This window comes from Protopterus annectens, chromosome 1.part0 (genome assembly GCF_019279795.1).
Source record: "Protopterus annectens isolate FY-2018-M chromosome 1.part0, PAN1.0, whole genome shotgun sequence".
NCBI lineage: Eukaryota > Metazoa > Chordata > Ceratodontiformes > Protopteridae > Protopterus > Protopterus annectens.
In genome coordinates, this window is record NC_056725.1 from 1277426319 (window position 1) to 1277447143 (window position 20825).

Genomic DNA, 20825 nt, shown 5'->3' on the forward strand with positions numbered 1-20825 from the left:
CCCTGCTGGATAGGCAATACTGAGAGCTGTGATAAAGAAGAAGCAAAAATTACTGTATACTATAAGTTAAGGAACTTCGTACAGAAAGCACATAACACATGAAGAATTTTATAGTTAATGTTTAAAGTTAAAATAGGCCAAAGGGAATTTATATTTATGGGATCAACACATGTTTTAAGAATAGATGAAGTGATGTCTTCACTTTGCTTTTGTTAACCTGAATCACAATAGTTCAAGTTATATTTCATCAACTCTTGTGAGTCATGAAATTGGAATTAAAAGAATCATAAAGACGTCAACATTTTTTATGCAGGGTAGAAAGCTCCTGTATCCTCCGTGTGAGATGCTTGGTCCCTCATAACACCCTTAATTACATATAACAATGCCATTGCTGTACAACAGTTTTTTTGTAATCTGAGAAAGTTACAATTGTATTTACATCTGTTAAATGTAGTTTTGATTTTATAATCCTGAATAATTTCAGTGATACATAATAAAGGTGCTCTGAAGTCTTTAAAGATCATTTTACTTGCTTAGAGATGTATTACAGAGGCAGAGAGAGATAGGAAAGCTGGACTAGGCTAAGAAAGAATACCAGTTGGCTAAGAGAAAGGCAAAGAAAACCGTTGCAATAGCAAAGAGCAAGGCAGAAGAGGCACTCTACCAGCTCCTGGAAATTAACTCAGTGGATAGTCATCAGACACCCTTAATAATAGATACCAGCAAGAACCTGCTCACAGAACATTAAAAGCAGATGGAAGATGTACTAGCAGAGGCTTCTGAATAACAAAAAAGCAATAGCAGCTTTAGTGCCCCAGACACAAAGTACAAAAACAAGACGAGGATCCTACCCTAGAAGTAGTTAGAATAGGAAGATGAAGTGAGGGGAAGCAGCAGGCTCAGATGACATCACAGCAGATATGATAAAGATGCTGGATGAGACGGGGAGAAATGGCTACTGATGGTACTAATAGCAGTGTGGAGAGAAAGGTGCATCTCAGATGACTGGAGAATAAGCATACTTGTGCCAGTGCACAAGAACAAAAGGGACATCCACAAGTGCGGGCAGAAAGGGGACATCCACAACTGTGGGCAGTACAGAGGTATCAAACTCCCATCACACTGAATGAAAGTCCTGTAGAAGGTGATTGATAAATGAATACACAGAGTAGTAGAAGGTAAGATGGGAGATGAGCAGTCTGGAATTCAGATCAGGATGCAGCACAACTTACCCAGTGTTTGCAGTGAGACAAACAGTTGAGAAGAAGCTAGAGATGAGGAAAGTGGTCATATGACAAGGTCCAATGAAAGCTGATTTGTGTGATCCTGCTATGGCTCAAAGTCCCAGAAGCATTGGTAGAATTAGTTGAGGCTATGTACAAGGACTCAATGACACAAGTAAAAACAGTGTTTGCACTCACTACTGAGTTCCCAGTAAAAGTGGATGTACGTTAGGATTCAGCCCTGAGCCTACTGCTGTTCCTACTGGCTACATTAACAAACATATCAGAGAGTATGCTACTGTATGCAGACAATGGGGCATTATAAGCAGACTGTGCAAAAATTTCAACAAAATAATAGGGAATGGAATGTAAAACTGAAGGCACATGGGATGCCTACAGATAATGGCATCAAATGGGGAAATCAAAAGAACCTCAGAATTGAGATAGAAAGGAAAATAGTGGCACAGTCTAATAGCTTTAACTATCTGGGAGGGGTGGCTGATGAGAAGGGAATGCTGAATGAGGAGGCCACAGCTAGAATCAGATGACTGCAGCCAGCTGGCACAGAGTGTTAGGGTAATGTGTGACAGAATACCAAAGAAGCTGAAAAGTAAGATGTACAGAACAGTGGTGCGACCAGTACTGCTGTATGGTACAGAACCCCATGCAGTAAAGGCAAAGCAGTTGAAGAAGCTAGAGGTGATGGAGATAAAGTGCTTGACATGGGTGGTAGGATGCACACTGTGGAACAGATGGACAAGTGAAGACATCAGAGCAGAAGCCCAAACAGCTCCAAGTGCAGAAATCCTAAAAGAAAACAGATTATTGTGGTTTGGGCACATATGTAGAAAAGCTGAAGACAATCTGGTGAAGATGACTTGAGACAGACAGGAAGAAGGCAAGAGGAAACTTTGGTGTCCAGAAAAGAGCTAGATGGCTTCTGTGATAAAAGACCTGTGACATCCAGGCATAGCTGTCAAAGAAGGTAGGAAAGTCGCATTCAATCAAGAGAGATGGTGACAGATGAAGCAACACCCTGATCCAATGTAGATAAAAATGAGAAAAAGGATGATGATGATGATGGTGATGATGATGATATGTATTGCAGAGCTGTCTATCTAAGGAAGTCATCAAATCAAACATTTGTTACTGCAGTTATTACAGAGTTGATGATACCAAGGTATCAACTTATCCAGAAGGCAACATTTGATGATATTCAACATAAATAAAGTGGTGTGTCTATCATACTGTTTATTTACACAATATGTGCGATGTCTAAATCTAAAAATTTCTTAAGTTCATAAAGCTTTGAAAAATATCTAGTTTCCAAAATTTTTGGAGGGAAACAATCTATTGGCCTCAAGCAATGGTAATGAACTGGATGAGACAACAGTTATTTGTGAAGGAAAAAATAGTTATGTGTCAGGTTTTGATGTGAAAATGATACACAGTTGTAATAGTTATAATGCATTGTACATCTGTGTATCTTATATAATGGAATGCATCTAATTTATTTATGGAGCTTAATGGAAGTTCTACATTATGGTAAGAAATGCAGTATGCCTTAGACAAGTGCAACTTTAGAAGTAAAGATATTTCATCACTCATCATGAAAACCTGATCTACAACCTGCTGTGTGAGGAATGAATAAAGGCCACAACAAGGAATACATAATCAGAGGACACTTTTAAGGTTCACTATGACTGTAGCACTAAAGAAAAGGATGGGCTGGGTACAGATAAAGCCAGAAAAGAGGATTTAACACTACAAGCAGTGTGAAAGATCTATGCTTAATCTGTTTGTTTATTTATTACAGCTGAGGAGTAACGACATGGCCTACAGTGTGGCACATCAAGTTACAACTCATTGAGGAACCAAGTGGCTAAACACAATTGATCAGGAAATAAACCCAATGAAAAATTAAATGTAAGAATCCAGCACCCCCAATGTGGGTTTATATATACACAACTTTTATATACCAGCTCCACATCTGCAAAAGTACAAAGAAGGGAGAAATCTCTCCAAAGAAAGGAATTAGTGCTAGTGCATATTTAGAGAGTGTACAGAGAGTGATTCCTATGGAAAACAATGCTGAGGATGTTCAGCTTCCCCAAGCTGTTCTCAGTGAGATGATTCTTCATGTCGCTTACACTTAATGAACTATAGAGCAATGCAGGTCATGAACTACTGATGAGTGTCATTTTGCAGTCCTGGGTTTAATTCCCTCACTCTGTTTATAGAATCTGCCTTTCTGCTACTTTTCATCTATGTGTTACCTTACAATGTTGTAACATCTGTAACTTCTCTGATTAAAAAATGTTGGCAGGATAATAACATTTAATCGTGGACTAATATACTGTCAAATGCTTAGAAAATTATTTCATAAATGGTTTGTCTAAGAATGAAAGCAATTATGTTTCAAGAATTCTATATTAAAATAGGCATATTTCCTGTATGCAGATCATTACCTACTATATAGCAATAGAAATTCACAGTTACTCCAGCTGATGATTCATAACATATATTCTGATTAAAAACTAACTGGAAAATAAAGTTAAGTAAATTCATTGCTTGTTAACAAATTGTTTAATAGTACCCATACCTTGCTTTTTACAATGCTCGTTTCTTTATTGTACATGGATGTACCCAGTAGAATACCCACTAGGAATGGGCCATATCGGCAGTAAGGTTTTGTGTAGTACTCCAAAAAATACATCACTGTTGATGTGGTCCTATAAGTATACAAATGGAAAGGGCTTAAACATACTAAAATCTGGTTGAGAAGCATGTCTATTTTATAAATGATTACTTTTTATTTCAATAAATATCTACAACATTGATATCATATTTACATTATAGTTGTTGGTAATAATGTGAACATTGTTTCTAGTAATAAAGTTTTATTTTACAAAATATTGAACATATACATGTCATACCTCATATCTGATGGGAAAGCTATGGGCAGCCTGAAATACCAGGAGAGCAAAGCAACTATTACAGCAGAAGTCAGAAAAATGAATCCCAGGATGATGCTGATGCCAAACATATTTCTGTAATGAAATAAAAATAATTATTCCCTTCTAATAAGTGTTAATATATTTTATGTTGTCAATAATCATGGTATATCAACATGGAGGATATATGTTGAAGACTAGTTTGGTTATTATAAAGTCATTATGACAAAATACAAGAGCAATGTCTTCACAGATGACTGAATGAGAGGAAGAATAAATGTTCTACACAAAATGAGTATAGTTTGCTTTAGAACTACTGTAAACCAAAATGAACAAATGCAAAAGGTCATGAATTTGTTTGACAACAGGATCCCACACGCCTATCATCAAATTACTTATGGCTATATATAGTACATTATAGCCAAAGACTGGGGCTAAAACCTTTAGAGACGTTTTTTTCTGTTATATCAATGAATATGCCCATTTTCCAATGATAAAATTCAGCCAGACATGTTATAAAAAGGCAAAGCATGTAACTGTATATATGCGGTATCCCATGGACCTTTCATTTTTTTTAGTCCATAATTGTCTTGAGGCTGGCAGAGCAATGATCACTTCATACCTCCATGCATGCAATACACAGACTTATTCATCTTCAATTTCCTGTTATTGTTGTGTCATTTAGCCCCCACAAGGGTAGGTTGTTCCAATACAGAATCTCTGTCCTTCTCCATGACGTAAGCAAACTGCCATCTGCCGTTCACATCCTTCCTTCCTTGGTGGTCCTCAGACATCTAGGTCACTACCCAACGGCAGTTATCAGTGTCACAGAGGGACAACAGGCTCTCAGCTTTCAAAAAAGAAATGTAAAATGAACATTCTGCAAGCAGCTATCAGCAAGAGTGTAGCTATGCATCACTGCTGTGATGTGAAGATGTAATGATATATCATGCCTTTGTGTGATAAACACGATAGAGAGGATAGCAAAAGGGTCAGGTAAAGCAATTTGATAAAGGAAATCACTTTTTTCACTTAGACACTTGTCTCATTTTTACTGATGATAGTTGTATGATAGCTTTTGATTTTGTCTTTACATGTGGTATTTTATTCTCTCACTTTGAACAAAGAATCAAAATCTATTGGTCTGTTAACGCCCTTTAGCACTTTCCTGTAAATTTAATGATTGTGGGGCAGTAAGCATGCATTTCAGTATTTGTGTGTGTCATATGCTTTTATGCTGGAGTATTAAGTTAATAGATAAATATTCTCTGGATGATCTAGTGGATAAGAGATATCACTGCAAACTGTTTTATGTGGCTACTACTATATGTCATGTTCACTGTAAGAAATGATGTTCAGTAAACAAAAGGAATGCTACACTAGTGACACACAACAAGCCTTTATTTTCTCAGCATTCAGTTCAGATTAAAATTTCAGTCATAAGTATAATACAGGAAAGTAGAAGTCACTGTCAGATCTGTTTGATTAAATTTATAGTTGGTGTACTCATGCATATAGAGTTGAGATACTAGCTTTGTGGTATAAAATCATGAAAAAATAAATATAGACTCTTCTACTAATACTGGCCCCCAAGGGCGCCTGCAGGCAGGTGCACCTTCCCCCAGATTTTCTCAATTTATCTGTGATGATGTGTTGAAAACGAAAAATGTATTGGTAAAAACCACACATTTTTCGATTTCAACTTGCTTTTTTTTTTTTGTTATAGCTGCATGGTTTGGAGGTTCGGAGGAGATGCTGTTGGAGGCTGCAGTCATATGATGCATATGACGAGCCTCAAATCCTCCTCAAACTGCATCTCCCTTTCCAATCATTGACAGTTGTATAGAGTTATCCAGAGATTGACATTGGCAGCAGAGAGAGTGAACGAGTTTTGTGACCAGAAAGAGCTCTTTAACTCAGATTATCAGATTCGTTGTGTGTGGTGGTGTGTGGCCCACTTAAGGTACGTTGAGATCATCATAGTCAAGAAAGTAGCTGCTGGTATATTTTTTTTTAAATCAATGTCAGCTTCAAGTTTGGTGGCAAAACGTGAAAGTTGCACACTTGAGACAAGTCAGTGTTAGTAGTTTCCCCAGTCACCAGGTGCCAGTATAAAATAAAAAAATGACAGATTACATGCTTTGCTTTTATTATGTTTACAGTATTTTATTTATTCAAGTGCCTGGCCGCAGCCCCACTCAGGACCGTAGCATGGTGAAAGTGCTGGCAAGAATATAATTCTTAGGCAAGTAGTACACTCAAGATGTCAACTTCCCTGAAAGACCGGACACACACACGCATACCCACAGCCATAATTTAAAGACAGCATCCTGACCATTTACATTTTTATGTAAGTTATGTGGGCTCTTGGTATTGGTTCATCCACTAATCCACTTAATTTTAGTTGTTTTGTCTCTTTGTTAACCTGGTGATAAGTAACTTATCCAAACACTACGCTAGCTATAAGGGATGGGTGCACAGACTGTAGGACGTACTAATGTAATAGCTTAACAGTCAGTTCAGTGATACAAAACATTTGGAATCCTCATCATCTCCAAAGGAATGCCAACAACGTAGCATTCTGTACACAGATAAAAGCATTTGGAATCGTCTCCATCTCCAAAGGAATGCCAATAGCTTCTTCTGGAGTATGATGCCCCTTTGAATTCAGAACTTAATGCCATGTCCCAACGGCTCAGTCTATTTTTCCTGGTGATTGATGTCTACACTTAGATGCATTACCCCACAAATGTTTACTACAGTTATCTACATATCTACAAAAAAAAAGTCATTCCATGTTTCCACCAAAATGTGTGTGTGTGTGTGTGTGTGTGTGTGTGTGTGTGTGTGTGTGTGTGTGTGTGTGTGCGCGCACGCGCGCGTGTGTGTGTGTGTGTGTACGTGCATGTGTGCGTGTATGTGTGTGTGTGTGAGATACCCCTCAACCTCTTAACCCAAGAGATCTATTCATAGCTATTAATAAATAGGGACAAAGGCCCAAACATAGGTACCATTTTTAAATATTGCTCATACAAACTTAGACATTTGATAGAATAACAGGTTTTGCATTTGCATGAATTTTCTATATGGTATTAAGTCTGAAACTCATATGTCTGTCATTATTTTCTAATATTATTCCTCTGTGTGTGTGTCTGTGTATAAGAGGAAGATAGTATACCCCTCAGCTATCCAGGTTTTTGCAGACTGTCCAGATTTTTGCCTCATATTCCACCTAAAAAGGATTGCAGTTGCTAAATAGTGACAGACATTTTGAGTTTTAGGTGTCACATCCTTTAGAAAAATGCATACTAACACAAATCCTGTAAGTTCATCAGAGCAATATTTATAATCTGACTGTCCTTATTTATTTTAGGCTTTGTCCAGATTTCTTGCACTAACAGGTTGAGGTGTGTGTGTGTGTGTGTGTGTGTGTGTGTGTGTGTGTGTGTGTGTGTGTGTGTGTGTGTGTGTGTGTGTGTGTGTGTGTGAGTGTGATTGAGTGAAATGACCTAGTTAGAGTTAAAAAGTGAAATTTATTCTCAAGTGCATTTTCAAGGAATTGTGAGCTTCAAAGGAAGAAAAGTTTACTGCTGCTCATGCTAGGTCTGCTTAAAATGTGCAACTAAAGAAACAAAATACTCCAACAAACCAAAAAAAAAATGAAACAGAAACTGGCAGGTTGAGTATCACAGCAAGCACCAAGCACAAAAGGTGATATAAAATCTTGATGTTTTAATGTAAAAATGGAAATAAAATACGTTAGCGCTTTTGTTTAAACATTGTAAACTTCATCAGACGATACAATATAAAACAGACATGTAAATAGTGCACCCTTCATTCTGATTGGACACAAGGAAGCAATAGCAAGAAAAATTAAACCCTCTGTCTCAGTATTATATCCCAAATACATGTTAAAAATACATTATATTAATTAAAAACATAACTAATTCAGAACATCATTACTCTACCAATTTCATACCTTTATTCTGAAGGAGATGTTCATAAGTCAATGATACATTCCTTACTGCATTATCATATTCATTGTGCTATTTTATTTCTTTTAAGAGCTTTCAATTTTAAAACAGGGTAATAGAAGTCCTTTCATTGCTACCAGGCCATTTGTCAGCATATAGTAAAATCTGCCATCTAAGTTCTTTCAATTCTAACAATACCCCCCAAGGCCTTTTGTCATTAATGTCCACGTGATCTATAGCCATGAACCTAAAGCTAAATTGTATATCACCTTTTGTGCTTGGTGCTTGCTGTGATACTCAACCTGCCAATTTGTGTTTCATTTTTTTAAAATGTGTAATTGTTTTGTTCAGCAAATGTTATCATTATTGTGGTATAGAACTTTTAAAGTAGTGTTAGTAGCACAGCAGGTTGCATACTTGTGTCTTGATACAGAGGGCTGTAGCTTCTACTCCCACAGCATGTAAATTTGTATTTTAAGGGGGTGGTGTACTGCAGTCCTTAGTATGCCCTCCTTCGGATTAGACGCCTAGAAACTTTGAACCTCTTTTTCAGCTTATCAATCATTCCCTGTTGCAATATACCATCTTACCATTTATTTTAATGTAACAGTCAATTTATTCTTCAAGGACAACAGGGACTGAATTTGTAGATGAAACACTGAAATATTAGTTGTTTTATAGCAACAATCTCTTCATTAGTTTCAGATCTTTTTAATGTGGAATTATTCAGATGACTTACTTCTGCAGAGATTGTGCATATTGACTGATATTGGTGGATTGTAATGACAGAAGTTTGAGTGGCCTTTTATGGTTGAAATGTTCTGAACTGGGCAGTTTGTCATTACTAGTTCATATGTTTTGTTTCATTGCTTACTGGAAAAATGTTCAAAACTATAAATTTAAAACACACTCTAATAAGTGGTGCTGTATTAGATGCCCCATTAGCCTGATGAGCCTGATATGCAAAGATATGGAATGCATCATCACAGACCTAATAAACAAGGATATAGGGAATCTCCAAACTCTGGATCCCACACAGTTTGGTTTTGTGAAGGGTAGATCATGCCTGCTCACCTTGGTCAACTTCTTTGAGTCAATCACCAGAGCTGTGGATGAAGGCAAGGTGGTTCATACAGCCTACCTTCATCTGGCCAAGGCCTTTGATACCATTCCCCACTCAGGAATCATAGAAAAACTCACTAAGCTTGGCATCGACCCCTATATCACTAGGTGGGTTGCAAACTGGCTCACAGATAGAACCCACGGTGTGAAAATAGCTGACTCCAAGTCAGACTGCCAACTAGTCATGAGTGGAGTCCCACAGGGTGCTGTCCTGGGTCCTCTCCTGTTAGGTATCTACTTCTCTGAAGTCCTGGCCAACACGAAGGGACTCTGGCTGACAAAGTTCACAGACAATTGCAAGTTGGGAGCTATTATTAACTCCCCAAGTGATGTTGACATCCTACAGAAATGCCTCACTGAGACCAACAACTGGTGTCAGAACCATGGCCTTAAGCTCAATGCCAAAAAATGTGTTGTCATCCCCTTTCGGAAAAACCCATTTCCTGTGAATTACCATATTGATGGTAGTCCACTGAACACAGAAGGTGTTATAACAGATCTGGGAACACTGGTTGACAGCAACCTCTCTTTTGATCACCACATTGCCACTGTGGTCAGAAAGTCCTTCTATCTGGCACATCTCATTACTAAGGGTTTTGCATCCAGGACAAAAGAGGTCATTGTCTCCCTCTACTCTTCCCTCATTAGGCCAATCATTGAGTAGAATGCCCCATTTGGCATGTACCTCACTAGTCACCTGCAACAATTGGAGAGGCTGTAAAAGTTCCTCGCAAAGAGGATCCTAGGCCTTAAACACTTGTCCTATATGGACAGACTCAAAAAACTCCAACTATTCTCTGTCTCATATCGCCTCCAAAACAAAACCATGTCTGACCAAGCCCTGTTAGAAATGCTACATCTGAAGAAATCCCAATCCCTCCACACCACGTGCTCCAGAGACCTCAACCTCATTACCACAATCAACAGAACATGCTGGAGGAACAGATTCATAACCCAGAGACTGCCCATGCTATGAAACAGACTTCCCATACATGTCACACAGAGCACCTCACTGGCCCTCTTCAAGAGAAATCTTGATGAGTGAATGGGAAATAGAATATTCACCCTGGGGATCACTCCAGTGGCTCTGTTCGACAGAGGCACTGGGAACTAAGGTCAGGTGGCATGATGCCAGGGTAATCCTATGGGCTAGGCTTGTAAAGGCTCCAGGGCCATTAGCCTAGTACACACCCTTGAACCTATTATACAAGGGATATAATTCAATTATTATATATAATAATTAATGCAATCAGGAAGGTGAATCACAGTACTTTTGCATGGTCCTATAAATATGTGCAAGGGTCCTATGATTTGAAAACAGCCCAAAGGTAAACTTAACCCGCCACTGCCCCAATGCATTCTCTTTGAATGTGGGTTTCAATGCTGTTTCAATGAATGTGAGCTTCAAAGGCTGAGAGGTTTTAATGCTGTCTGTTTTCATTGTAAGACTACTGCTTTGTTTAGCAAATGTCTCAGTGTTTGCGCTATAAAATTTGAAATAAATGTTGTAAATTAAATCTAAATATCTTTAGTCATTATAGAAGTAAAGTATAAAACAGTATGCATACTGAGAGTTTTGAACAGTGTTTATGGCAACTGGGAATAAATAGCCAAGCAATGGGACACTGGAATGACTGCATGTTGGGGGAGGCTGCCTGGGGGGGCTATGAGTTTGCACCTCCCTGCAAAAAATCCTGCGGGCTCCCTTGACTGACCCTTAGCATTTATTACTGAAGATGATTTCACTGGAAATTTAGCAGAGGAATGTATCACTGGTAACATTCTTAGGGTGTCGATCTCACATACTCCAGCTCTGATGTAGGGAGTATCTTGGAAAATCACTGTTGCGATTTAGCTAAGGGATATAATGAGCGAGACACATTGGCAGTAGCAAAAGGAACTCAGATCAACTTGTCTCTATTACAATGTGGTAAAGGGTTGGAAAAGGGATCTATAAAGCAGTTCTGAAGAAATGGAAGAGGATGATATATGGAATGCATAGTTTGAAAAGCAGACTTAAGTGAAGATTAGTGTGAGAAGAATTTTTAAGAAAGACAGCAATAAGACTGGAAGGGCTAGGGGTAAATTTCCTTGAAGGAAAATTTCAGAGTATTGAAATATGAAACAACAGCAAGGGAGATAGAAATACAAAGTATATGATGAATGCCGAGTGCAATGGGCACATTCTGCTGATTGGAGACACAGTTGAGGGGGAGAAAAATATACGGTCAACAATAAACTGGGGTTTTGTGATTGTGTCATGTTTTCTTTCTTGTACATTAAAGGCATTATTGAAGTACAACACAAAGTGTTTAGGACCTGAAAACTTATGATTTAGTTATTGTAGTTTGTGGAATAAATGATTTTGACATCATGAGTTTTACTATGTGAAGAAGCTGTGAAAAATATAATTGCACTCAGCAAGGGCAAAATGTTTAAAATAGTGTTGTCAGACTTATTTACAGCTTTTAGTTTTGTTTTCCAAAGAAAGAGCCAAGAAGTTATCAAGCAAGCAAAATTGCCTGAAGAATAACATTGACATAATGTATCTTTGGGGAAACTTTGCTGAAAAAACACAGTTATTTTCTAGGGACAGGTTCTATTTAAGCAATCTGGGAAACAGAATATTATGATGTTGTTATAGAGAAACTATTATGAATTTTATAGAAAATATTTTTCTGGAATGAAATACAGTTCACAGCAAATAAAAGAAATGCTTGAAATGTGATCAAATGATTCTTAACAAATGCTAGAATCTTCATAACGATGTAGCTAAATTTAAATCTAGGTTAATGTTAAATGCTTCTGACCTTATTATCTTTGTCACTTAAACATGGCTCAAGCAGGGAAAACATGCCTAGTAATATACCAGGCTACAAGGGATACCACTGATAAAGGAATAAAAGACCTGGTGGGAGAGTATTTTTCTATGTGAGTGACAATATTATATCCACTCACAACAGTGCTGTTTAACTAGTGAAATTGTGTCAGTTACCATTCAGACTGGAAGCAACCTCTGGGAAATTGCATGTTTCTATCATCCATTAGTCTGTCAAAATCAGACATACAGAAATTTGTGTTCTGAAGTAAAATACTGTTCTGGAGAAAATATTTAATAACAGAAGGTGACTTAAATGCCTCAAATGTTTCTAAGTCAACTGGATTTTCTAAACATGAAATGCTATCTAAGATATTAGATATCTGTATATTATTTGATTTTAAATAAATTGTTACTAACCTACTTTTGGTCACAGCATTTTAGATGTAATGTGGATTAGGAATGAGTGCTAAGAGTCTAAAATTGTCTTACTGTTAGAGAACGCAGGTCATTCTGGTGTCATTTGGAATTTTCTAACAAAAAGTACAGTAGCTTGACAGTTTTTGAATATTTAAAGTTTTATCAAAAAGATTATGCAACAGTTAGACAAGGAATTGATAAAGCTGTGAGGCAGTCTTGGGGGATAAAATCATCAGAGGAAGCTGTAACATATTCTGTATAACATTATTGACACATTCATACCTAGAGATGTCCTTGTTGATACTGTAAGTATTGGTAGGAAGGGATTTAAGACATCCTCTCCCCCATGGTGGTCATCTTCATTACATTTCTTTAAACAAGAAAAAGCATTACTGGGCTATATGTAGGAAATTTCTCAACAGCAAGAACAAATGAAACATTCAATAGTCATGTCAGAGGGTCAGGAAAATTATTGGCAAATAAAAATCAAGATATGGGAGGAATTAATCAGGTGTACAAGGGATAATATGCAAATTCACAATTCAAGCATTGGGAAAACAAGTCTGAGTGCTGATAATTCAGCTATCAGTGATTTCAATACTATTGTCAGTATTTTCTATAACTGTTTCTTTATTAACTCCACTAAGTACTTCCGGCCTGTGATCTTGTCCATCCAAGCAATGGTAGAATATCCTTACCCATATATCAGTATTAGCAGCAATTATACTGCAGTTAAGGAGATAAGAACAAATGCAAGTCCTGGGTCTGATGACATAATTTTAACAAAGACTTTTATCATTGATAGTGTCTCGTTTAACGTTTTTGTTTCAAGGCACTGAAAGAAAAGAGTATTTTCCAGAGATAACAGAAACCGACTATTGTAGTTCCATTTCCAAAGGGTAGCGGATTTAATGAGGCCACAAACTACCGACCAATTAGCTTAAGTATAATTACTGAGAAAGCATTTCAAAGCTCAGTCCTTGTAAATGTCAACAGACAGTTATTTTCCATTAGTCATGGATTTATCACTGCACATTCCTGTCTGAAAGCATCTGGAACTCATGAGTAACCCACTAAAGACAAAGTCAAGGGGAACCTATTTACTACCCTGCTGTGGCTGTATAACCTCCGTAAAAAGGTGTTTTGATAGGTACTTATTCACATTTCTTCACTATAAAGAGTGCTACCTTTGCTGTAGTATTTGGATAAGGTGTGTGCACTGCATCAGGGATGTAGTCAGTAGCTCTGTGTATTAGATATTATACAATGGTAGCTTGTTAGTATGCAAAAATATGCATGGTGATTGGTCAGCCAAACCAGTGTGCCCATTGTAAAATCCAGCATATACCAATAGAAAAGTCATGTCGATGAACTCAGACTGGACTGCCTTCTATTAATATATGCTATGTAACGCAATGCCCAACAGCGTAAATTGTGTTGCTCTTATAAATTCAGAAAGCTGCTAGAATAATAGAGACCTTTGTCCCCCCTTATTTAAGGCTTTGTAGTTTTCTTGAGCTCAGAGGTCAACAGGTACATATGAAAGGCAGAGAAAAATACAAGGAAACTGGGTACATTATGCAAAACTAAAGAAATACACCTGATTTCCCCTGTATTTTTGCCCTGTTTTTCTCATACCTCTAAACTGTCCGTATTTTACAGGTTTTGTTTCAAAAAAAAAAAAAAAAACAATGGATTTTTGCCTTTCTCCATTGCTTGCTTTACAAAGCACTGCTGTACTGCCTAAACATAGAAACATAAGTCCCGTATGCATGTGCAGTACATCACAAAGTGGAAGAATGTGGAAGAAATCAGAACACTATGGCATCATAAAACAAAGACATTATGTAAGGAAAGAAAGTAACTTCTTTCTTAAATAGTTCCATTATATAATAGCAATAACCGAGTCATAGGTGTAGGTATATTGAAGATTTACCCACTGTTGCGTTTGTTTAATCACTCGGGCTTCACAATCATGATTAAACCACACCAACTGTGGGTAAATTGCCAATATATCACACCCATTTGTTAATTATTGATAAACTAGACTGCAACTTGTTATACATTAAAAACTGCATTATCCAATTTTAAATAGCCTACTGTAACATATCTCTTGTTAGGAAACGTTTAATCTACAACTCTTAGATATTTGGATATTTTATGTAACCCCAGCCCCCATTTATCAATGCTTAGTTTAGTTTTATTAACAGTATTTCATATAATCACATTACATAACCTATTGTCACCCTTCCCCAACATTTTTTAAGCATCAGGCAATTAACTAGTAAGTTTTTTGCATGAATTTAATTTCATGTTGTCTTTGTTTTAACAGGTCCCCAAAAGCAGTAAATTTTGTCAAACCACCCTAATCACATTTCTCTTATTTATTTTTCTCATTTTATTTTTGTACCTGTGTACTAACCTGTTGCCAGTGCCACACTTAGCAGGTGTGTAAGTTTTCTCATTAATTCTCTGTTTTATATCATTCCCGTTATATATTAAAGTAGAAACAGTAACAGTTACACACACTTAGCTCTTTTTGGCCCAGTTCACTGATTGATTGATGTTTTCTGTCCCACAGCATTCTGAGCAAGTGGAATGCTTACTCTAGATATAAACCACACTACCTGCATCCACCTGAAAGCACAACCAATTGCAATCAGTAACATACATCCCTCACCTGCCATCCCACATTAACTAACTATTGGGAGTCCCTCCCACATTAGATTCAATACTTCTTCCACTATCCAGCCCTCCTTTCCTTCCTGTATATCACAACATACTCCCCATGTTTTTATCCTGTATATCACAACATACTCCCCATGTTTTTTATCCTGTATATCACAACATACTCCCCATGTTTTTATCCTGTATATCACAACATACTTCCCATGTTTTTTATCCTGTATATCACAACATACTCCCCATGTTTTTATCCTGTATATCACAACATACTCCCGATGTTTTTTATCCTGTATATCACAACATACTTCCCATGTTTTTATCCTGTATATCACAACATACTCCCCATGTCTTTATCCTGTACATCATAACATATTCTCCACCCTCTTAATTATTAATATCTCAACATTATATCATTTCCCAATACAACACATCGCTGCTCTGTTTCCATCCACTCCTCTATCCGCTAACTTGTCAAAATATCATCTACAACTAACCACAATGCTACCAACCTCCATGGTGACTCTCTTACTTTTCCTGCTGCTCACCTCTTAAGATCTTTACCTTCACATTTCCACAGAACTCATCACCATCATCCTGGCTGTACTAGTCAACATTCTCCAGCATACACAGCCCTTAATTCACCAAAGATTTTCTCAAAGACATCCTACATTTACACAACCCTATAATATATAACTTAAAATTAAATAAAATTAAAAACTAAGTTTAAAGTTAAATCCTTATCCGACAACCAACATATCTCCCCGAATTAAAACTCATTGGCAACATCCATCCAAATCCTGGACCAGCTACATCCCTGCAAACATTTTAACTCTATAATCCCCCAAAATCCCAGCCCTCCAACACAACATAACAATACTTGTTCTTCCCTTAACGTTACACACATAGACTAGAGAAGGATTTACAACAAAATACCACAGTTCCATGATGGTGTGCCCTACACATTCCACATATAGTAGTACTAAAACCCTGCTGAAAAAAGAAACAAAAGATAATTATATTCTAATCCAAACTACAATATACTAATGGCAGACAGACAATATGAAAGGGATGGAAGAGTCATAATACTGCACAAAATTTGTCTGCAGCTTACCCCTTCACCACTACATCTTCCACAGTTTAATAAGGCAGAAATTCTTTTATCTACCCTCAAAGTTAACCAAAACAAGACATTTTCCATCACAGGTGCCTGTTTGATACCTGGTGATAATCTCACTATTGCAGAAGACTTGTGCTGTGTCTCATCCAACATCTCACAAGAAAAATTAATACTGGGTGATTTTAATAAATTGACTCTCTCTCTCCCCTCTGACTCGCCTAACCAATTAATACTTCCCTATGCTCTCTCACAGCTAATCACCACTCCCACCCATTATAATAAAAACAACACTAATGAACATTAGACTGAATTCTTACTTATATGCCTTATAAAATCTTTATCTCAATTACCCTTCCCAAAGTGATCATTTCCCTACCTACTTAATAAGAAAGCAAACTGATATTCAAAAGCTGCCACATTTCCGTATAGCACATAGTTTCACATATTTCAAAAAGTCTCCTTTATCTCCTATCTAAAACTATATAACTGGAATACTCTAAAATGCCTTTTACTAGATGACAGTAGCTCTTTTTAATTCTATTTTCTTGAGCATCCTAATTGAATTTGATCCACTCATAAAAAAGCTAGTTAGGGCTCAAATTGCCTCCTTATTGTCTTGCAATACAAATCACCTTATAAGACATATAGATATGACAAGAGATATCTGGCTATCCAATAAAACAATAATAAATCTCCAAAAATTCAGACAACTCAAAAACCAAATCAGACATCAAATTAGCTTGGATAAAAACATATTATACTGACCCCCAGCATAAAAAATACAACAATCCCAAAACATTCTGGTCCTCTATAAAGCAGCTGCTCAGTCCTACCTGCACCACTCTACCATCTCCTACACTAAACACTAACAACTCTATCAACTGTGCTAATGCTTCCAATACCTATTTCATTTAATCAGTCTCATCCAAAAGTCTCCTAATACCAACAACTAGACAACAGCTCTGCCTACCATCCCTTGTCATAACTTCTTCTTTAACCAGTCCCCACTACTTTCATTAAAACAAAACCTATTACTTAGAGAACTTCACCCAAAAGTCAATTTTTTCTTTCCAAAAAGTGTTTTTCCTTCCCTGTAATCCAAGACTAAACCCTTAAAAACATAATGTAATAATTATGTTTGCCTTTCTTTCCTGCATCTGTCTCATCTGTTGCATAACAACAGCTACAAAGAGTGGCACAGTAATTAAGTTAGGTCACTTATCCCAACAACAGAGCCATTAAGAAAACAATGACATTTAAATGTGCCTTATCAGTTATAGACTGACAGCATCACATGTCCGATAAATAGTGTAGCCTGGAGTCTGAACAAAGGCAGGGCTTTCAAGCTTAGTCTTCAGATGTAAATGTCTTCCTTGTAATAAAACGAAGTGCCACAAAATAATGTAAATATACTAATCTAACTCTTCTTACTTTCTGTCAGTATGATTTTGTATTTTCCTACACTGTAATTTCTGCAAGAGTGCATGTTTCTTCTGGAATTGGGGAAAGAAAGAAGAGTAATGAATGCAACACCAACCATCTCAGCCCAAGTAACTCCTATTAATCACGAGTCAGATTTCACACACTTGAATACTGAACTACAGTTGTTACTTTGAAAAGAACAATTAACTCAGCTACATTCCAAGCCTGTCCTTCAAACATTCCTTAAAATGCAGCAACAGAGACGGTCACTAATGAAAATCAAAGGAAGCAAAGTAACTAAAATGGGGATTGATGCTTACAGTGAAAAGTAAGCAGTCACAGCAATGTTGTCAAGTGATGAGAGAAAACTACAGCAAACAATCCCCTCATCTTAAGGATTTCTTACTGTCTCTCTAACATGACATAAGGAAGGAGAAACCATTGATTGTAAAATAAAATAATGCTAGTCATGGCAGCCTCCTTCAGATCATTTTGGGGTATAACAAATTAGAAAATAACAGTAAACATTTACATTGATAGAGAGACATTAGCAATACAGAAAAAGTAAGCTTTGCTGAAAAAAACGTTTTTTCAGTTTTTGGGTGAGGTTCTCCTTTAAATTGATACCCACCACTCTAGACCCCAATGACATACCCACCAAATACTTTAAGATGGCTGAAGAGGCAATGGACTATCCCATCTCAATTCTAATAAATCAATCCATCAGTGAAGCATATGTGCTTACCCTCTAGAAAGAAATAAGTCACATTCTTCCCCTCCACAAAGGAGGGCATTCAACAGAACTTTCCCACTACAGACCCATTGCTATCACCTCCCCCTATCAGAGATATGTGAGTGATGTAGCTAGTCCCAACTCTTAAATGACCTCACATAAAATAACCTCCTCTCTTTGTCTTAGCATGGCTTTCACCCCCCCCCCCCTCAGTATCTCTGTTGCTTTATTTGGTTCAGCAATACTTAAACACAACAGGAATTGCACAAACCTAGTGACTTTCCTCTTCAATGACTTATCTCCCTCTATTCTCCTTAACAAACTCGATATCGTAGGACTCAACACCACTGCTATATCATGATTCTGTAGCTATGTCCAAAATAGAGCTCAAGCAGTCAGGTGCCAAAATGACATCTCATCCTTCCTCCTTGTCACAGTCAGTGTACCACAAGGGTCAATCTTGAGACCCACTCTTTAACATCATCATCTATGACCTACATAAAGCCTGTAAAACTGCATTCCTAGTATGGTATGCAGATGGCTCTACATTTATCTGTATTGCAAAAAAATATATATCAACAAACTACAAGAACTTACACAGGAGTCCTTCTTCTGTATAGAAACCTGGCTGACATCTGCCCGGGTATCCATAAACTCAAATAAACCCAAACTAATCATGTTTGCTCTTAAACAGATTACAGTCAACAAAACCTCCTTTTCAGTTACCTCATCCAAAAAAACAAAAATTTAACTTGTCACACATACTAAATTACTAGGCATCTTTGTAGATGAGAACCCAAGATTTGACACATACAAATATAACATATAGTGAAAAAAATCACAGCATACATTCTGTTTATGGAGTCAAACCCTTCCTCTCAGAAACTACAAGAAAACACATTGTATTGTCTCTCCTCTTGCCTACTCTAAAATATTCTGCACCCATCCTTAACAACATTCAAGTGGCTTTGCAAAACAAACTTGAGCAATGCCACCACAAAACAGCATGATTTGCTGCCAAACTTCTAAACAGAAGCCATCACTGCACTACTACTGATGAGCCCACTTGTTATGGACTTTTTGACACTCTTTTCCTCTGGTTACTAGACAGTAGACTGCTATTAAATGAGGTCAAAACCGAGGTGATGCCATTTGCCAAAAAGTTCCACATTGTAGAATGTGATCCAACACAATTTGTCTTCAAATTTGCAATGGAGGGGGCTTGAAACTCTATAAAGCAGCAAGCACCATGCCATCCTAATAGACAACAAACTTGTTCCAAATTCATGTAGCTGTTATTACAAAACAGACAAGCCAAAAACTAGGGGCACTGTCCTGAATCAAACTCTAACTCAACCCCAAAATAAAAGTTACAAAAGTATAATCTGCTGTATGATTCAATGTGAGCTAACACATATGATATTGTTATCTCAAAGCTGGTAAAAGTATATGAGAGAGTGGCTTGTTTTGCAGCTAATGTGCATCCTAGTACCTGTCATTACTGCATACTAAATAAGAACTCATAGTTGAACCTTGGAAGTGTATATTTCTTCACCAAATGTATGTCACGTGTAAACATCTCCTCAAAATACTTTGCCCTACCTAGCAGGCTAGCACCAACCAATCAGAAACTTATGATTATCAAACATGAATGTTATTTGCATTTAAAAGCCCATAACTAAACAGAGAGAAAAAAATGTATGTTCATTCTTCCCAAAGCCTGGCACTGTCTCACCTATGTCACAATATCTGAAACTCAATTAATTTTCTGCACTTGTATATAATCTGTCTACAGTGCAACAATAATTGCAGAAGCTATCCCATCATCTGTAGTACTACATTATATTTCTACTTAACTATGTCCCCTCTCAATTACTCAAGCTTCTTTCCTTGCACACTGGACTTAGTTTCTAGCCGCAGCTGCTTCCAAACAGTATCCTTACTGCTATCTTGTCATAGTCTCATTTCTTGAATAGCCCATAGTAACATTACCCTGATATCCATTTATTAACCATATAGACTGGGAAAATGAATAATATCGGCCTACATCCTTTATCTAGCCGATTGTGCTTAAATCAATTCCTTTTCACTAGCATTCATCAGCACGTACTCTTCATCTAACGATATATTTGTCTCCTTTTTCAGCTCCAGATAACTATTTGTACCACACTTGACCAAATGTTGTTTATGCTAGGACTACCCTTTATGTGCTGATTTAACTAGGTTCTGACAATACAGCATGCAGGTGTGTGGGTAGGTGTGCATGGGTGCACTCGCGCGTCTGTGCATGCCCACATGTGTGTGCATGTGTGTGTACATGTACGTGTATCATCAAACCAAGTTTATCACCTTCTTAC

At 37.2% G+C, this 20825-nt stretch overlaps 1 protein-coding gene across 1 annotated transcript in view; it reads right to left on the reverse strand.

Moving 5' to 3' along the window:
* Positions 1–20825, reverse strand: part of LOC122801053 (O-acyltransferase like protein-like) — a 676941-nt gene that overhangs the window by 112372 nt on the left and 543744 nt on the right. The window contains exons 9-10 of the mRNA XM_044070575.1: positions 4160–4273; positions 3826–3955 (exon numbers count right to left, since the gene is read on the reverse strand). Of these exons, the coding sequence (XP_043926510.1) occupies positions 3826–3955; positions 4160–4273 (244 nt within the window). The remainder of the gene's footprint in view (positions 1–3825; positions 3956–4159; positions 4274–20825) is intronic.